Source organism: Phaenicophaeus curvirostris, chromosome 2 (assembly GCF_032191515.1).
Source record: "Phaenicophaeus curvirostris isolate KB17595 chromosome 2, BPBGC_Pcur_1.0, whole genome shotgun sequence".
NCBI lineage: Eukaryota > Metazoa > Chordata > Aves > Cuculiformes > Cuculidae > Phaenicophaeus > Phaenicophaeus curvirostris.
The window spans coordinates 121,000,564-121,015,905 of record NC_091393.1 but is presented as its reverse complement, the minus strand read 5'-3'; the positions used below and the strand labels follow the sequence as shown (position 1 = coordinate 121,015,905).

At 37.5% G+C, this 15,342-nt stretch overlaps 1 protein-coding gene across 8 annotated transcripts in view; it reads left to right on the top strand.

Moving 5' to 3' along the window:
* Positions 1-15,342, top strand: part of PUM2 (pumilio RNA binding family member 2) — a 78,192-nt gene that overhangs the window by 31,959 nt on the left and 30,891 nt on the right. For 6 of the 8 annotated variants that reach the window (XM_069850619.1, XM_069850618.1, XM_069850620.1 and 3 more), the window contains 8 exons: positions 4,945-5,050; positions 5,356-5,543; positions 6,178-6,350; positions 8,890-9,160; positions 9,446-9,539; positions 11,101-11,226; positions 12,380-12,519; positions 14,696-14,834. In XM_069850619.1, coding sequence (XP_069706720.1) covers positions 4,945-5,050; positions 5,356-5,543; positions 6,178-6,350; positions 8,890-9,160; positions 9,446-9,539; positions 11,101-11,226; positions 12,380-12,519; positions 14,696-14,834 — 1,237 coding nt within the window. The remainder of the gene's footprint in view (positions 1-4,944; positions 5,051-5,355; positions 5,544-6,177; positions 6,351-8,889; positions 9,161-9,445; positions 9,540-11,100; positions 11,227-12,379; positions 12,520-14,695; positions 14,835-15,342) is intronic. The other 2 variants (XM_069850616.1, XM_069850614.1) reach the window with 1 other exon arrangement.

The following is a 15,342-nucleotide window of genomic DNA, read 5'->3' as shown; positions in this document are numbered from 1 at the left end:
TGGATGAAGCCCTGTTCTTTAGAAAGCACAATGACCACACTGGGTATGCTTGTTTCCCTCAGCCCCAGCTGTTAAGACTCCTTTTGAAAGGTAAAGGTGTTGTAAGGCATCTGTGATAGTACCAGCAGTGTGATAGAGCTGAGGGGTAAAATTCTCATTCACTGCACTTATTTGTGTCTTTCAGTGGCGTCTTCCAGCTAGGGTGACTTACTCAGCAATTTTCTTCATATATTCGCAACAGTAAAGTAGTTCTGGAATAGATTCCATGGAAATCTTCTCATAAATACCATTGCGAGCAAGAATTGATAGCTGTATGTTCTTATGTGCTGTCCTCTGTCTACTTTGAAAGGTGTGAAAGGGAGACCATGTCAAGTGATCTGCTTCTAGCTATTGAAAGTACTTCTCTTCCTTATTTTCTCTTGTCTGGATAGATTTTGCTCTGAACTGAAATTCGTTTCTTGTGGGTAATTCTAATCCTTCTTGGTCTTTTTTTTTTTTTTTCCCCAACTGGGAATCAGTACTTGGCATTAGGAGGCTGTTAAGTCTTACTTTTCACATCATTATTAAGAGAAAGACTGTCTGTGAATCCTCAAGCAAGTATCTCTCCCATGTGCTAATGTTAAGGTACATGGTATGAAACCTGATTTTGTTGTACCATAGCACATTTTAGAAATAACAGAAGGATTTACAGTCTGTATTAAATTGTCTGTCTAAGCTGTGTTCAGATGGAGCCTGGTATCAATCAGTATTGGGAACAGGACAGCATAACATAAACCAGATGTACTTTTTCCTTGATCTGTTTCTGTCTTGCAATTCTTCCTTAATTTATTCTGTGAAGAAACAGACTGGAGTTTTATTAGCAGGAGATCAGCACAGGAAGGACATGGATCTGTTGAAGCGAGTCCAGAGGAGGACCATGAAATGATCCAAGGGCTGGAGCACCTCCCATTCGGGGACAAGCTGAGAGAGGTGGGGTTGTTCAGCCTGGAGAAAAGAAGGCTTTGGGGACACCTTAGAGCAGCCTTCTAGTACCTGGAGAGGGCTACAGGAAAGCTGAGGGCAGACTTTTTTTAGCAAGGCCTGTTGCGACAGAATGAGGTGTAATGGTTTTAAACTAAGGAAGAGTAGATTTAAACTGGATGCAAGAAAAATTTTTTACAATGAGCATGGTGGAGCACTGGCAGAGTTTGCCCGGGGGAGGTAGTGGAGGCCCCATCCCTGGAAACATTAAAGGTCAGGTTGGATGGGGCTCTGAGCAACCTGATCTAGAGATGTCCCCGCTTCTGCAGGGGAAGTTGGACTAGATGACTTGTAAAGGTCCCTTCCAGCCCAAAGCATTCTATGATTCTGTGATCTACTGTATTGCCGGCTTCTTTCTGTAAATGTCTCCTTAAATTTTAGCTGTTAGATTGGTTAAACACAGATGATGCTTCTCCTTCCAGCTCCAAAAAGCTATCGTGACCCTTAAGGTTGTGATAATAATCTAAAGAAATACTAACGCATGGTGAAATATCTCTTCTTTAGGCATCTGTTGTTTGCCATTTCAGGCCCAGCATAGTGGGCTTCAGGACCTTTAGTGTGACCTAGTACAGGCATATGAAAGATTAATTGCCAAACAGAATATAAAATGAAATCTTTGGTTAATCATGTATGTTGTGGTAGAAACTTACAGGGTCAGAGCACACAGCAGTTTCATTTTAGGGACAATGTATCCGTTTCTCTTCATTCAGAGAAATTGTAGAAGGCTCTGTAGGAGTAACTTCAGCTCGTAATAAATAAATAAATAAATAAAAAGAATAAAAGAATCCTTAATACCAGAGCCAGTAATCGAGACTGTGCAGTTACTTATCAGAGAGCTGGTTAAGAGGCGACTTTAGCATAATTGGTTATTATCTATGTGTAGAAAAGGCCTTTGTTCATCTGGCAGAGGCACAACAGGGATCAGTGCCGATACTGAAAAAGACACTTTTTAGTGGACTGTTGGAAGAGCTTTGAAAGAACTGTGGCAATCTTTTCCATTGTTTTAAATTAGGATTGGATGCATCTCTGTAAAGTTTCTTTTTTATTGGATTAAATACAGGAAATATTGAGCAAAACATATGTTATCAAAAGGGTAAAGCACGGAGATTTTAGCTGCTTGTATTAACTTATGATGAATTCTTGTATAGGTTTTTCAGTAGGAGTAACAAACTGGGGCTTTTTTTCTTGTTTTGTTTTTTTTTAAGAGGAACACACTTGGTTTTCCTAGAAGTACTTTTTTTTTTTAAGTTCCACAATGAAATAGTTGACAGCTGCTAGGGCTGCTCATTTGTATGGCAATCCCATAGCTAAAATATGCCTTGGAAAACAGCGCAGTGTATATCGGATCCATCATCTGTCAAAAGTGAGTATGTAATAAGTCTACATCAGTGGTCCTCAGGGAGGTGCAAAATTGTAAACTTTACCAAAAAAATCCATGTATTTAAGGGATGACCTTGTTTTGCAGAAATTTTAACAAAAATTTTGTCTGTAACTCTGATCTCCAGTAGGATACAGTCCAAAGTTAGCCTCTTGAGGTATGGGTCATGCATTATGTTTTGTGTTAAAGATATTCTGCATTCTTTGTGTGCGAGAGTACCTGAAAATGACAAGCAGTTGAATAGATCTGTTTGGCTTTTGAGAGAATGTAGCAAAAAAACCCCAAAACCCAAACAACAAAACAAACTCCCCAAAAAAACAACAGACCAAAGCAAACCTAAAAAGACCCAAACAGAAACCAACCCCTGCCAAAACAGCCTGTACTTTTGCAGTGAGGATTATTGCTGCTTTCTACAAGTAGCATTTTTTTTTCCTGATAGAAATCCTGCAATTGAATTTTGAAATCACATCCAATATTGCTGTGTGTTCTGCTCTAAGTTTGCATAGTTTTTACCATGGTGTTATCTGAAAACCTCTCTCATAGCACAATTAACTAATTCCAGGGTAAGTATACTTTAAGATGTTACTTAATTTACAAACCTTAAAATACTAATTCATCTGTTCTACTCTGACAAGTTTGCGATAGGTTGTGACACCCCCATTTCTTAATTTCTCATAACTCCTGTCTCACCTGGATATGTAGTTGAACTTGTCTTCAACTACATTTAAAATGAAATGTGATTGTCTTTAAAACTGAGGTTTCATAGATACCATGAATGCTTGCTTTCTGTTCTACCACTGTCCTACAAAACAAAAAATAAGTAGCTGCAAACTTGTTACAGTGTAAAGCTAAAAGTGATGAGTAGATGGCCAAAGCTGATCTGAAGTTAATGGCCTTGTGCTTGTAGTTGGACTGCAGCTGTAAGATTGCTCTGACCTCTCTTTCTGTCCTCTGATGCCTAACTCCATCCTTTAAATTCAGGGTACACTTAATATCCTGGTGCTCCCAGAGTGTTTGGTTGGCACCTGATGCTGATTCTCCCATGCACTGAAAAAGTGGGCATCTCTGTCAGGGCAGATCATAGCAGTGTAACAGTCTCACAGGCATTATGCTCTCCCATAGCTGTGTTGAGCTTTTGCTGTCATCCTCCACCCTGAGTCCTCTGGTGTTAATGAATTTTTGTAAGGAACCCAGGGATTTCAGTAGGTTCACTGGTCAGAATGCTTTGTTGTTGGTAAGAGCTCTGGGCAGAACAGAAAAAAACAGCAACTGGAAGTCCTTAAGTTACTCTGGAGGACCTCTTGTCACTTCTGTTTCAGTGTTAATATAATGGCCTGTTAAAGGCAATCTTATCCTCTTTAAGCTGTTTTTACAAGATCTTTCAGTGCTACCCTAAGAAATACCTAAAATAGTAGTTTCGTTGGGGCTTATGCTAAGCAGCTGCAAAGTTCAGAGGGGTTTTTTAGTCACTGAAGTAACAGGAGAATATAAGCTCCAGAATGTAGTCATTTATTACAAGCAAAGCTTTGTCAGACTATATTTGTTTTCCTAAATTCACAACATTTAAAATTAAAATTACACATAACATTTTACAGAGTTTAATGGATTGCAAGTCTCTCTTCAGAGCGGTTTCCTGGTTTTGAGTTGCTTTTGTTGTAGTTTCAGTTGATGGACCTTGTGCTAATACATAGTCAGAGAGTACTTTCATTAACTGCGTATCCAAGAGAGTGTCAAATGTGGAGTCTGGCATCAGCTACCAATGGGAAAAATTAGATTAATAAGGTAAAAGTAGTAAAATAAATAAAAAGAATGCTGACATTTGAGGTATGTTTGTGCAGTGCTTCTGTCACGTCACACTGAGCCTTCTGGCCTCAAAGGCAGTAGAAGATATGAGACTGATCTAGCTTGAAACTTGCTGCTTTAGGAGCAGTAATGATGAAGAACAAGTCATTATGCTAAATGAAGTCGTTGGTGGGTGTAACTTTTAAATTTTAATGTCACAGATTTGTAATCAGCAGATCCCTGTGCTCCTAAGGAGCTTACTTGCCACCATGTATTAGTTGCTTTCTCATATTTGGAATGTGGAGCATCCTGCAGTAGACAGAACCTTACAATGAACTGCTGCTGGTTTTGGTTATCATGAGTAATATTAGTTAAAGACCAAGCTTTTGAGCCAATGTGGAAAGGAGGCCGTGTTAGTTAAAAGTTTGAGAGGATTGACTTACTTGAACACAGGGATTAATTTCATCAGTTTTTTGGGTTTTTTTTTCCCCACAGCTGCTTCTATATTCTCTATCTCTCCCTCATAATTTCAGAATCTCAGTTGTGTTGGGGTCATTTTAGCAACTTCTTTATACAACATCAGCTTCATTAACAGAACGTAACTTTTAAGTGTTCATAATTATTCATTGACAGTGCATGCTTTCTTCTGTAAAGCTGACTTTGGTATCTAAAATTAATTGCTTGCATATGCTTTTAATAGTATTGCTGGGTTTTGGCCATTTACAAGCATATTTTAAATAGAACTACTTATTCTTTTGGAACAGCTTTTACCTGCCAAAAAGTTTTGGGAACCTGATGATTCAGCAAAAGATGGACAAAAAGGGATATTCCTTGGTGATGAGTGGAGAGAGACTGCATGGGGAACTCCTCGTAAGTAGATCAGTTATACTTATTGAAAAATCAGTCGTGCTTACTAAATGTTATTTCAGAATAAATTAATGTTATGAACTTGAATTGTGTAATACATTTGATTTTCCTTTAATTTAAATTGTGAAAATTTGCACTGCACTGGTGGTTGGATGCTAGTAACGCTTTTTTGAAACCAGAATTTGGAATTTTTTATTTAATTTAATTTTCATCTTGTTTAATAATTTCTTCAATAATGAAATGCAAAAACATTATAAATTGATTTTTAAATAATACAATGGTTTTATTTATGTGTTTGTTTTTAACAGACCATTCTATGTCCCAACCTATTATGGTACAGAGAAAGCCTGGACAGGGTTTTCATGGAAACAGTGAAGTAAATGCTGTATTGTCTCCACGATCAGAAAGTGGTGGCCTTGGAGTGAGCATGGTAGAATATGTGTTAAGTTCCTCTCCAGCTGATAAATTGGATTCCCGGTTTAGGAAAGGAGCTTTTGTAAGTAATACAGTGTGTTAAGCTTGCATAGTTACCTGCTGCGGTCTTACTGTCTTAATGTGGTTATATTCTCTACTTTGTTTGTCTGTATTCCTTTTTTAACTCTCCTTTTCAAAAGGAAGCATGTAGTTGCTATCTTTCTGTTCCTTGGTTGGAGGGGGCAGAGGGAAGTGGTTTGGGAATCTTGACTAAACAGCTGTCTTACTTTCCAAACACCTTTAAATAAAAGTAGGAAAAAGGTTGTAAATAGCTTAATATAAAATGCGCGATGGGCTTTATTCTAGATCTTCCTGTTCTGTGTTTCTGTATGGGTTTGTTTTGTCCTAGATTTTTTAATTTTATGAAATTAAATGAAGTTTATCTCATTCAAAGTGTTACTGCTTTAACAGCACCGCTATAGTTAAGGTTGAGTTAGCTCTTCCATTATAAATCTTGGTATACCTTTTCAAGGTTTGGCAGTTATTAATTGCATGTGGTTGAAACTTGATGACCAAGTTACCCACCAAATGCAATTCCATTGAAAACAAACTGTTTGTATTGTTTACGTGCACTGTAGTGTAGAATTAGGTCACCTTGTGGTGCTCCTATTGTGTTCTGTTCAATATTCAGAATCAAACAGATTCTTTTTCCTCAGGGCACTAGAGATGCTGAAACAGATGGACCTGAGAAAGGAGATCAGAAAGGCAAGGCTTCTCCATTTGAGGAGGACAAAAACAGAGATCTTAAACAAGGAGATGATGAGGATGTTACTAAAATAAATGGCAGAGGTTTGCCAAATGGAATGGATGCCGATTGCAAAGATTTTAAGTAAGCTTTTAACTGTTTCTCAAGAAGACAAGCATGTCTCTTAAGGGCATTATTACAGTTCTGGTTTGTGTGTCAGCTTTAAACATTACCCAACTGCAAACTGATTCTTCCTACCTCACGTCCTCCCTTTCCCACTGTGCCACGTGTTTCTTAGGATGTCATTAATGTGTGTGTCACTTACCATGAGACAAATTCATCTTAATACAGTAATTATTCGGAGTAAATGGGTACTTTCAAAATGTGCTGAGTTCAAGAAGGGATGAAAACATTAACCTTTTTAATTTCAAACTAAATTCCTTTCTCTGCTTCTTTTTGATACTCTTGCATCTGATTGTTGTTGTAGAGAGTAAGTCCTACAGAATTTTATTTTCCTTCTAATTTTGCTGGCGGATGCCACAGCCTAACAACTATTTCCCTACAAAAGTCTTTATAGAAACCATTTCTTTGACTAAGGAGAAAGAATGTATTTATCTACTAACATAGTTAAATGTCACCTATTTGCAGTATGGGATGGTGTTGTGGTTCGATTGTTTTCTTAGGGGACAAAGCTCAAGCCTTTAGCCTGTGAACTCTTATATGACAGCACAGACAGCCTGTTTTTCTTTTCTAACACTAAGCTGCATTTTAAATTGGGCATTTTTAAAGGACTATTCTTTGTTTTTAAATGACTGTGATACACTTGTAATTGTCACACAGAAGAATTAACAAGATCAGAAAACTGGAGTGCTGCTCATAAGTTGGTATTAATTTGAACATGACAGTAGTCGTGGTTTCATTAGTTCATAACTGAAGTAGTATATTAAAATGCAGATTTGAATCCCATACGTATTTCATACCCTTTAAAAATGTATTTACCTGAGGCTAAGAAGGGATTCTTCGAGTATTTTTCAAGATGTATTACTGAAAAGAATATAATAGCAAGAACATTAGAGAATTCAGATTAGCTCCTTTTGGATGGATGTATGCTGCAATACGCACAATAAACAAAGTTACCTTCAATGTTATATGTAGAATATGCAGAATTAAGTTTTGTCCTGCTGGTTTTTTAGCAGTATCTGTTTCAGTTTTTAAATAGCTGCTTGCAAAGTACCTTTCTTATTATTTAAGGAGAGAAATTATTAAAAATTACACAAGTGCAAAACCGCATCCAAAGCCAGTAAACCTCTCAAAAAAAATAAGGCCATCTAATTTAAATGGCCGTGTTGAAGTGATGATATAAAGCCCTCCAAACAGAGGTTTATAATTGAAGTATTGACACAACTTTAACTATAGCAACAGAACATCACTAAGGAGCAACCTATCGTAGGTAAACATAACTATTAGCAAAGGAACTTCACGCAGTTATCCTTCTTGTATTTTTATTGTACTTACACATTTTTTTAAACTAAAATATGTACTGAAATAACTGCCTTTTTTGTTCTTCACTTTGTTGATAGCGTATGTCACTATTGGGAAGAATAAGGGATATTAAATGGCTTCAAAGTCAAGTTTTGTCTGTTGAGCAAGATGCGATTGCTAGCTAGGAAACTTAGATGGTAGCAGTATAGACTATCATCATGAGGTTGGTTGTTGCATTAAAGAAATATCTAGTGTAACTTCTTTGTAGTAACTTTGAAATATTTTGCCCAAAGTAGGGGGTTGTACGGTATTGTTGAATGAGCTTGCTAAAAGCTTGTTCAACCACCAGTGCACCTAGAGGTGTGTAGCTCTGGCTTTTTACACCTCAGTCACCACCAGCCCTCCACATTTGGAAACTGAACTTTCAGGGAGTTGGCGTAGTAAACAGTTTCCAGCTCCATATCTCTGTCTTGGTGTCAACAGAAATCCAACACCTACATTTTTCTCCATCCTAAAGATTTTCTTCTGGAAAACTGAGATGGAATTGATGGATTATACTAGGAACCCTTTTTCCCTCCCAACAAGTCATCTGTTGTAGTGTACTCTATTAAATGAGTTGTGTAGGAAATTTTAAATGGTTTAGTCAGATACTAAAAGAGACAATTATTACTCCATTACTTTTATTACTTAAGGTAAAAAATGTATAGGTTCCTTTTGAGATGTGAAAGATACTTACTACATTGTATGTTTGTCTTTTCTGCTTGAACTTTTATTGTCTCTTTCTCTTCTTTGGCACAAGGTGTGCTTAGCCATCTCCTTTTTTTTTTTTTAATTCTGCCTCAAATACATTTTCTAATAAGTCCTGTCGCCTCCAAAATGCAATAAAGAGCTGTCCCAAAAGTTACAGATGACCACAGTTCACCCCATTTCACTCAAAACAGCCTCAAAGATCAGTTTGTTTTTCTCACAGTGATTTGAAGAGTTGTATAGTCTTAAATTTAAAAAAAAAAAAAATAAAACTATGCTTTGAAATTAAGAGTGTTCTTTATCTTGAGCCAACAATGCATGCTGGTTAAAATCAGTCTGTCACTTCCCTTTGTGGAGTCTCTTAGTTCAGGGATCCTTTCAGAATAGCTGTGCTGTACTCTCTACATGGACAGCTTTAAGACTGAAGAGTCTATCTTACATTTCTTCTGAACAGTCGTACCCCTGGAAGTCGACAAGCCTCCCCAACAGAAGTAGCTGAACGCTTGGGCCCCAATCCCAGCACCACAGAAGGATTAGGTCCACTTCCCAATCCTACAGCCCACAAGCCTCTGGTAGAAGAATTTTCAAATACAGAAAATCAGAATCTAGATGCCATGGAACAAGTTGGTCTTGATTCTCTACAGTTTGACTACCCTGGCAATCAGGTACAAATGGACTCTTCAGGAGCTACTGTAGGACTTTTTGACTACAATTCTCAGCAGCAGGTTAGTACTGGACTTGAAAACATGCCAAATTAGTCTTTTAAGTTGTGCCTTCTCTTTTATAGTCAGTCGGTTAAGTGTATAATGCATTTAATTTTGTTTTGTCTGTGACTAGTCAAAGGCAAATAAACGTATTTTTAATCTAGAAGAATATCTGTGCATAATTTTCTAGTTTAGTAATTTTTTGTGATGGAAGCTTGGTTTAAAATCTTTCTTTGTAAGTAAATCCTAGTATATTATATCACTGACTTTGGAAAACTGAAATGCATCTTTTTTCTTTTCCAATAGCTTTTCCAGAGGACTAATGCTCTGACTGTTCAACAGTTAACAGCAGCCCAGCAGCAGCAATACGCACTGGCTGCAGCTCAGCAGCCACACATAGGTGAGCTTTCTGTAAAGTACAGCAGGTATCCCTGGCAAAAGTAGGTGTTGCTTTGGGATAACCTTTCAGTTTTACCCCCAGTATTCTAAGTCAAATAGATACTGATCAGTTGGCCCTTTTTAGCAGTTCTGAAAACTGCTCAGAATGACTGCATAAGGCTTTTCTGTCCTTTGAGAAAGTTTACTGTTGTGTAAATTTGCCTACTTGGAGCTGTTGTATACAAAGAAATAAAAACTATTTTAGCTGTGTAGTGCAATAATTGAATTTTGATGTGACAAAAAGTAAATAACACTTTTTTGCTGTAAGCAGTGATAAAAACACTGCTTTATTTACTAACATAACAAAACTATGCAATTCTGTTATTCTCTCACAGTTTAGTATTTTTAATAATCCAGTTGAAAACCATTCTGTAGTGGGATTTTGAACTCAAACGTGTGCGTTGGTTCATTCATTCTTCCTTGTTAATGGCACCTTTTAAACAGATAGCTCTTTATTCTTTCTTTCTTTGTGATGGAATTATTCTTTAGCAAGCAAGGGTAGGTGTTTCTGTCTCTTTAATTCAATGAATTAATTAAATGCATGAAGCTCTTAGTGTGCTGGCAACTCAGTAAGGAGGCTATATTTCAGTGACAACAGTTTGATCTGCTCTGAGGAAGCTTTGTGTTTGGGGTAAGAGGGGTTGGAACGTGCATGGAAACAACTCCTCATCATGGAAACAACTCCTCATCTAAGGAGAGATGCTTCTCAAATTCTGATGCTGTAGGGCAGGTTTCAAGATCCTTGCCCTTCCCACTGTTCACCACTAGGCTGCTGAGGTCTGTGCACCCATCTCCTTCTTTTGTAAGGGGACAAAGAGTTCTTGGGATCAGAAGGGCAAACAGAAGTAGGAAGCAGCATCTCCAAAGGGATGTGTCCATGTTCTGCTGCAATGTGGTGACAGTCCTTGAACCTCACTCGTGGGCGAAACTGGATAGTGATGCTTTGTTTGATGACTGAGTTTCTTCAGTTGTCTCCTTCCATTACATTCCTTATCAAATCTGGATTCTTGACAGTAAGATTAGCATCTCATAACTGGCTGTTTATAAGCCAGACATCTGATGTAAACAATCTGGTTAGAATTTTTTTTTCCTGTTGTCGGTGCAGAGAGATTTGTATCTCCAGCAGGTGATTCATGCTCTCTGGCTGATTTGCTTAAGACTCAAGATGATTTGTCTGATACAAATTTAGTTTTAAGACTAGCATAACTTTTAGATAGTTAAAGTTGGGCAAGGTGAATTCCAATTTGAATATTTCCTTCTATATAAGGATGGGTAGATCCATATGAGATAAATTTCCTTGGAGTTTGTAGATGCAGCAAAACACAGCTGTTAGGCCTTGGGGGTAGTAAGAAAGGACTGGTGAGAACGCACAGAAGTGTTGATAACAGTGTACATGCTCTTAGAGACTTCCAAAGTACGAGCAGTTCTGATTTTAACAGATTCGTATTATGATTTGATTGGTTTGAATATGATGATACTTGCTAAGTATGTTAGCTATAATTAAACTCTGTTTATTACTGTAGCAGGCGTATTCTCAGCAGGCTTGGCTCCAGCTGCTTTTGTGCCAAACCCATACATTATCAGTGCTGCTCCTCCAGGTACTGACCCATACACTGCAGCTGGATTAGCTGCAGCAGCCACCCTAGCAGGTAACTGAACACTTTCTAGTGTCTATCTTTATGATTTTACTGAATTAAATTAGAAAAAAGCTAAAATCCATCCTGGTTAGTCTCTGTAAATGCATTTCTAGGAAGGAGAAAAATAAATATTGCTCTTTCGAAAATTTTCACTAAAATGTAAAGGGATTTCAGTTTATATTGGGATTCTGAGTATTTCTTTCCACTTGACTTTTATATGCAACAATTAGGTTTCTTCTTTTATAAAAATGTTTATTCTTAATATAAGTTTTGTCAGACAGTAGTAGTATGTGCTGTTTTCAAAAGATGAAATGCCTTGCCTCTCCTTGGATATTACTGCTCGGTGCATGCATTTTCTAATTCCAGGTTTTCTCATTCCCAGAGAGGAGTGAGAACAGTGATGGTGTCCAGCGTGCTAAAGGCCCAGACAACAGATAAATTCCTGGCCCAGGAAAAAACTTAGAAAATTGATATTGCTCTGAAACAACATTACTGAGTATTCAAGTCCCAACAAGTGCTCAGACCTGAGCGTAACATTTTTGAAAAAAAACATCTATCTTGGGGAGGTGCTCTCACAGGGAGGGCAGTGGAAAGAACTGATATCGGTGCATTCATGATGCATTTTGTGTACAGTGCAATGATGTAGGGAGCTTGTTCTTCTACAGCTGTTATCAGTAGACTGGGAGAAGCATGCCCACTCTGAAGAGGTGTGTTAGGCAACAGAGGCAAGTAGTTGCCTTTATAAGCAAAGGAAGTATATGGAACAGGGATATAATAGATGATGACAGTGTCATCATATCACTGTCAGGAGCATGAATTTGGTTCATTCTGCGATGTTCTGAAATCATCTTTTTTCTAAATATAAAAACTGATTTTGAGTGTTCTTTGGTCCAGAAGCTCCAATTACTTTTTAAGTATTTTCTTTGTCACCTGAGTCTCACAAGGGTATTTATTTTTTTCATAGAGAGGTCTGGTTTGATGTGAATCCTTTATAAACCCATTCGTGTTCATCTATCTTTTTCACTAATATGGGAATTCATTCCTTTTTAATGCTGATTTCCATTTTGACATTTAGAGAATAGATCAATGAGAGATGCTACAAACAATATAAACAATTATTTTAAAGCACTGCAATAGATGGAATAATCATCTTTTCTGGTTTTAGGTCCTGCTGTGGTTCCACCTCAATATTATGGTGTTCCATGGGGAGTGTATCCAGCCAATTTATTTCAGCAGCAAGCTGCAGCAGCAAATACCACAGCAAACCAGCAAGCGGCTTCACAGGCACAACAGGGGCAGCAACCGGTATGTTCTTTGGAGATGTGCACTTAGAACACCTATTTTAACATTGCTTATTTTAACATTTTCACTATATAAAAATCAGCTTCTAGAAGATTTTACATGTTGGGTGTTGTGTCAAATAATAAATGAATATTAAAAATTCTCACTTTCATTTTCGGCATACTTAATATCTTATTTTGAAGTTCCAGTTTTTAAAATAATAATAAAAAAAATAAAAATAGTTCCTTTAGTCCAAGTTACTGTACTGTCGCGTCTATGTCCAGATAATGCTGCCTGTACAGTTATAGGAAAATTAATGTAAAGTTTAAAAGTAATCTAGAAAGCTAACATAAGGAGAAGAAAAGAGATGTTCCAGTGATTTTAGGAGGATATTTTTTTTCTTTTAAGCTTGGGAAAAAAAATTGATCTGTGCTTTTATTAATTAGCTGGAAAATGAAATGTTTTTCTTTGTCTCTTTAAAAAGGTGAGGAAATAAAGATATTATCAGTAGTTTTGTTGCTTCACGGAGAAGAATGATTGCTTTGCATATTTTTTTGGTGACGGAATAATTGTATTGCAGAATCACAGAATCACAGAATAACCAGGTTGGAAGAGACCCACCGGATCACCGAGTCCAACCGTTCCTACCAAACACTAAACCATATCCCTCAGCACCTCGTCCACCCGTGCCTTAAACACCTCCAGGGAAGGTGACTCAACCACCTCCCTGGGCAGCCTGTTCCAGTGCCCAATGACCCTTTCTGTAAAGAATTTTTTCCTAACGTCTAGCCTAAACCTCCCCTGTCGGAGCTTGAGGCCATTCCCTCTTGTCCTGTCCCCTGTCACTTGGGAGAAGAGGCCAGCACCCTCCTCTCTACAACGTCCTTTCAGGTAGTTGTAGAGAGCAATGAGGTCACCCCTCAGCCTCCTCTTCTCCAGGCTAAACAACCCCAGCTCTCTCAGCCGCTCCTCATAAGGCCTGTTCTCCAGCCTGTTCTACATCACCGTGTGCCATGTCATTTTTGCCTTGATGAATCAGGAGTAAGCAGTTGTTAGCAGAACTTGTTCAAATTTCCACTGGTTTAAGTAATTTTTTTTAAAAAATACTTATTTTCTATTGTTACTCTGGATGTGTTTTTAAAACCACATTTTGATCTTGCAGTATAAGGAAATGACCTGTTTCCACAAAGGAAGAACCCAAATCTTATAACGATTGCATACATGAATGAATGGAAATAATTTTATTTGCTAGCGATGTGGTTAGTTTCAATGCCGTTCTAATTTTAATGAAAAGTGACTGAGTTTCCATGAAGTTCGACAGTACCTTCATCACTGTTTTAATATTCAGGTGGATCTTTCCTCCTACTGATCATTGTGACCAGTGAACTGTGTTGATAACTGATTGTGTATCATCTCTCCAGTGTTTTTTTGCTCTCTATATAAAATTCATATCCAATTTATGCAAATTGCATGTAAGATATTTTGCAGGAATAGATTGTAAATTGTATTTCCCTCTTATTTTGGACCTGGAAAAGATTATTTTAACCAAGAGGAATACAGTAGTTGCAAGAATTTAGATTACTTTTCAATCAGATTCCCAGAGATGTGCTGTCGAAACATAATAAAATAAGCCTGGGTTGGATGGTGATGGAGTGTTATGTGAATTCTTACAACTTAGCAGGTACATTTTTTACAGCACTGCTGGCAGCGCAGTGTTAATTATTTAGACGAGTTACTACACGCTGTGAAGTATTCAGGCTTACATCATTCTGTTGCCTGAAAATAATGTAAACAAATGCATATATCACGGAAGGAAAGGTGTTCAGCTAATAAATAACGCAGATCATAAATGCATCCCTCTTACAGATTTTCTTCTGTACTTCATACTCATTACCATTGATGGAATAGACATGAGTTCTGCTGTCCAGAGCAGGGCAGGTATTTTATTGTCACATTTGTCAACAAAATAGTTCATATGTTTTATTCTTTGTGTGTATGTTTATACACACGCATACATATACGTGTGTGTATCCTTGAAACCAGTAAGGTGGAATATTTCCAAACTGAAATTCAGAGCTAAGTGGCATCAAAGATGCAAAGCAACTGTTCTGTATTTTTTTTTTTAGACTTTTTTTTTTAACATACAATGGGTTTGCTTTGTTACCTTTTAAGGAAAGGGTGTCATATTGGTCTTTTCCAGGTTCTGCGTGCTGGAGCAACTCAGCGCCCACTTACTCCCAATCAGGGTCAGCAAGGGCAGCAGGCAGAGTCCCTCGCAGCAGCTGCAGCAGCAAATCCAGCTTTGGCTTTTGGTCAGGGTCTTGCTACAGGCATGCCAGGTATGTTGGTGGATTAAGAGAATCGCTGCAAGTTAAAATACTGGTGTTATTAGAAATCAGATTAACTATCAAAGTCCTGCTATGTTTATGATAAGCTTCATAGGCTTGAATTTTATATCATTTTATGTTCACTTTGATTAAAATACTGGTACAGGATTCCTAGAGCGCAAGAAACTCCTGTAGCATTTTTTATTCAGAGTTTTTCCCTGTATTTGTTGTTAAAAATGTGTGAACGTGGAGTGTTGTAGGGTTTTGCGGGTTAATTTCATATATAATAAAGCAACTACATGCAGTTTTAAAAGTTCATGAATTGTCTGAATGGTTAGTCTGGTGCAACGGGACGTATTAATTTGTCTTTCTGAAGTAATTTTTTACTTGTGGCATAATAATAAAATCTAATGTTCAGTATCCAAAATTACAAAATTTAAAAGAAAATTACTGCTTAATCATTTCTGAAGATCGCAACGTGCTTGAAGTGGAAGCACTCCAAAGCTTTTAAGAGTGCATG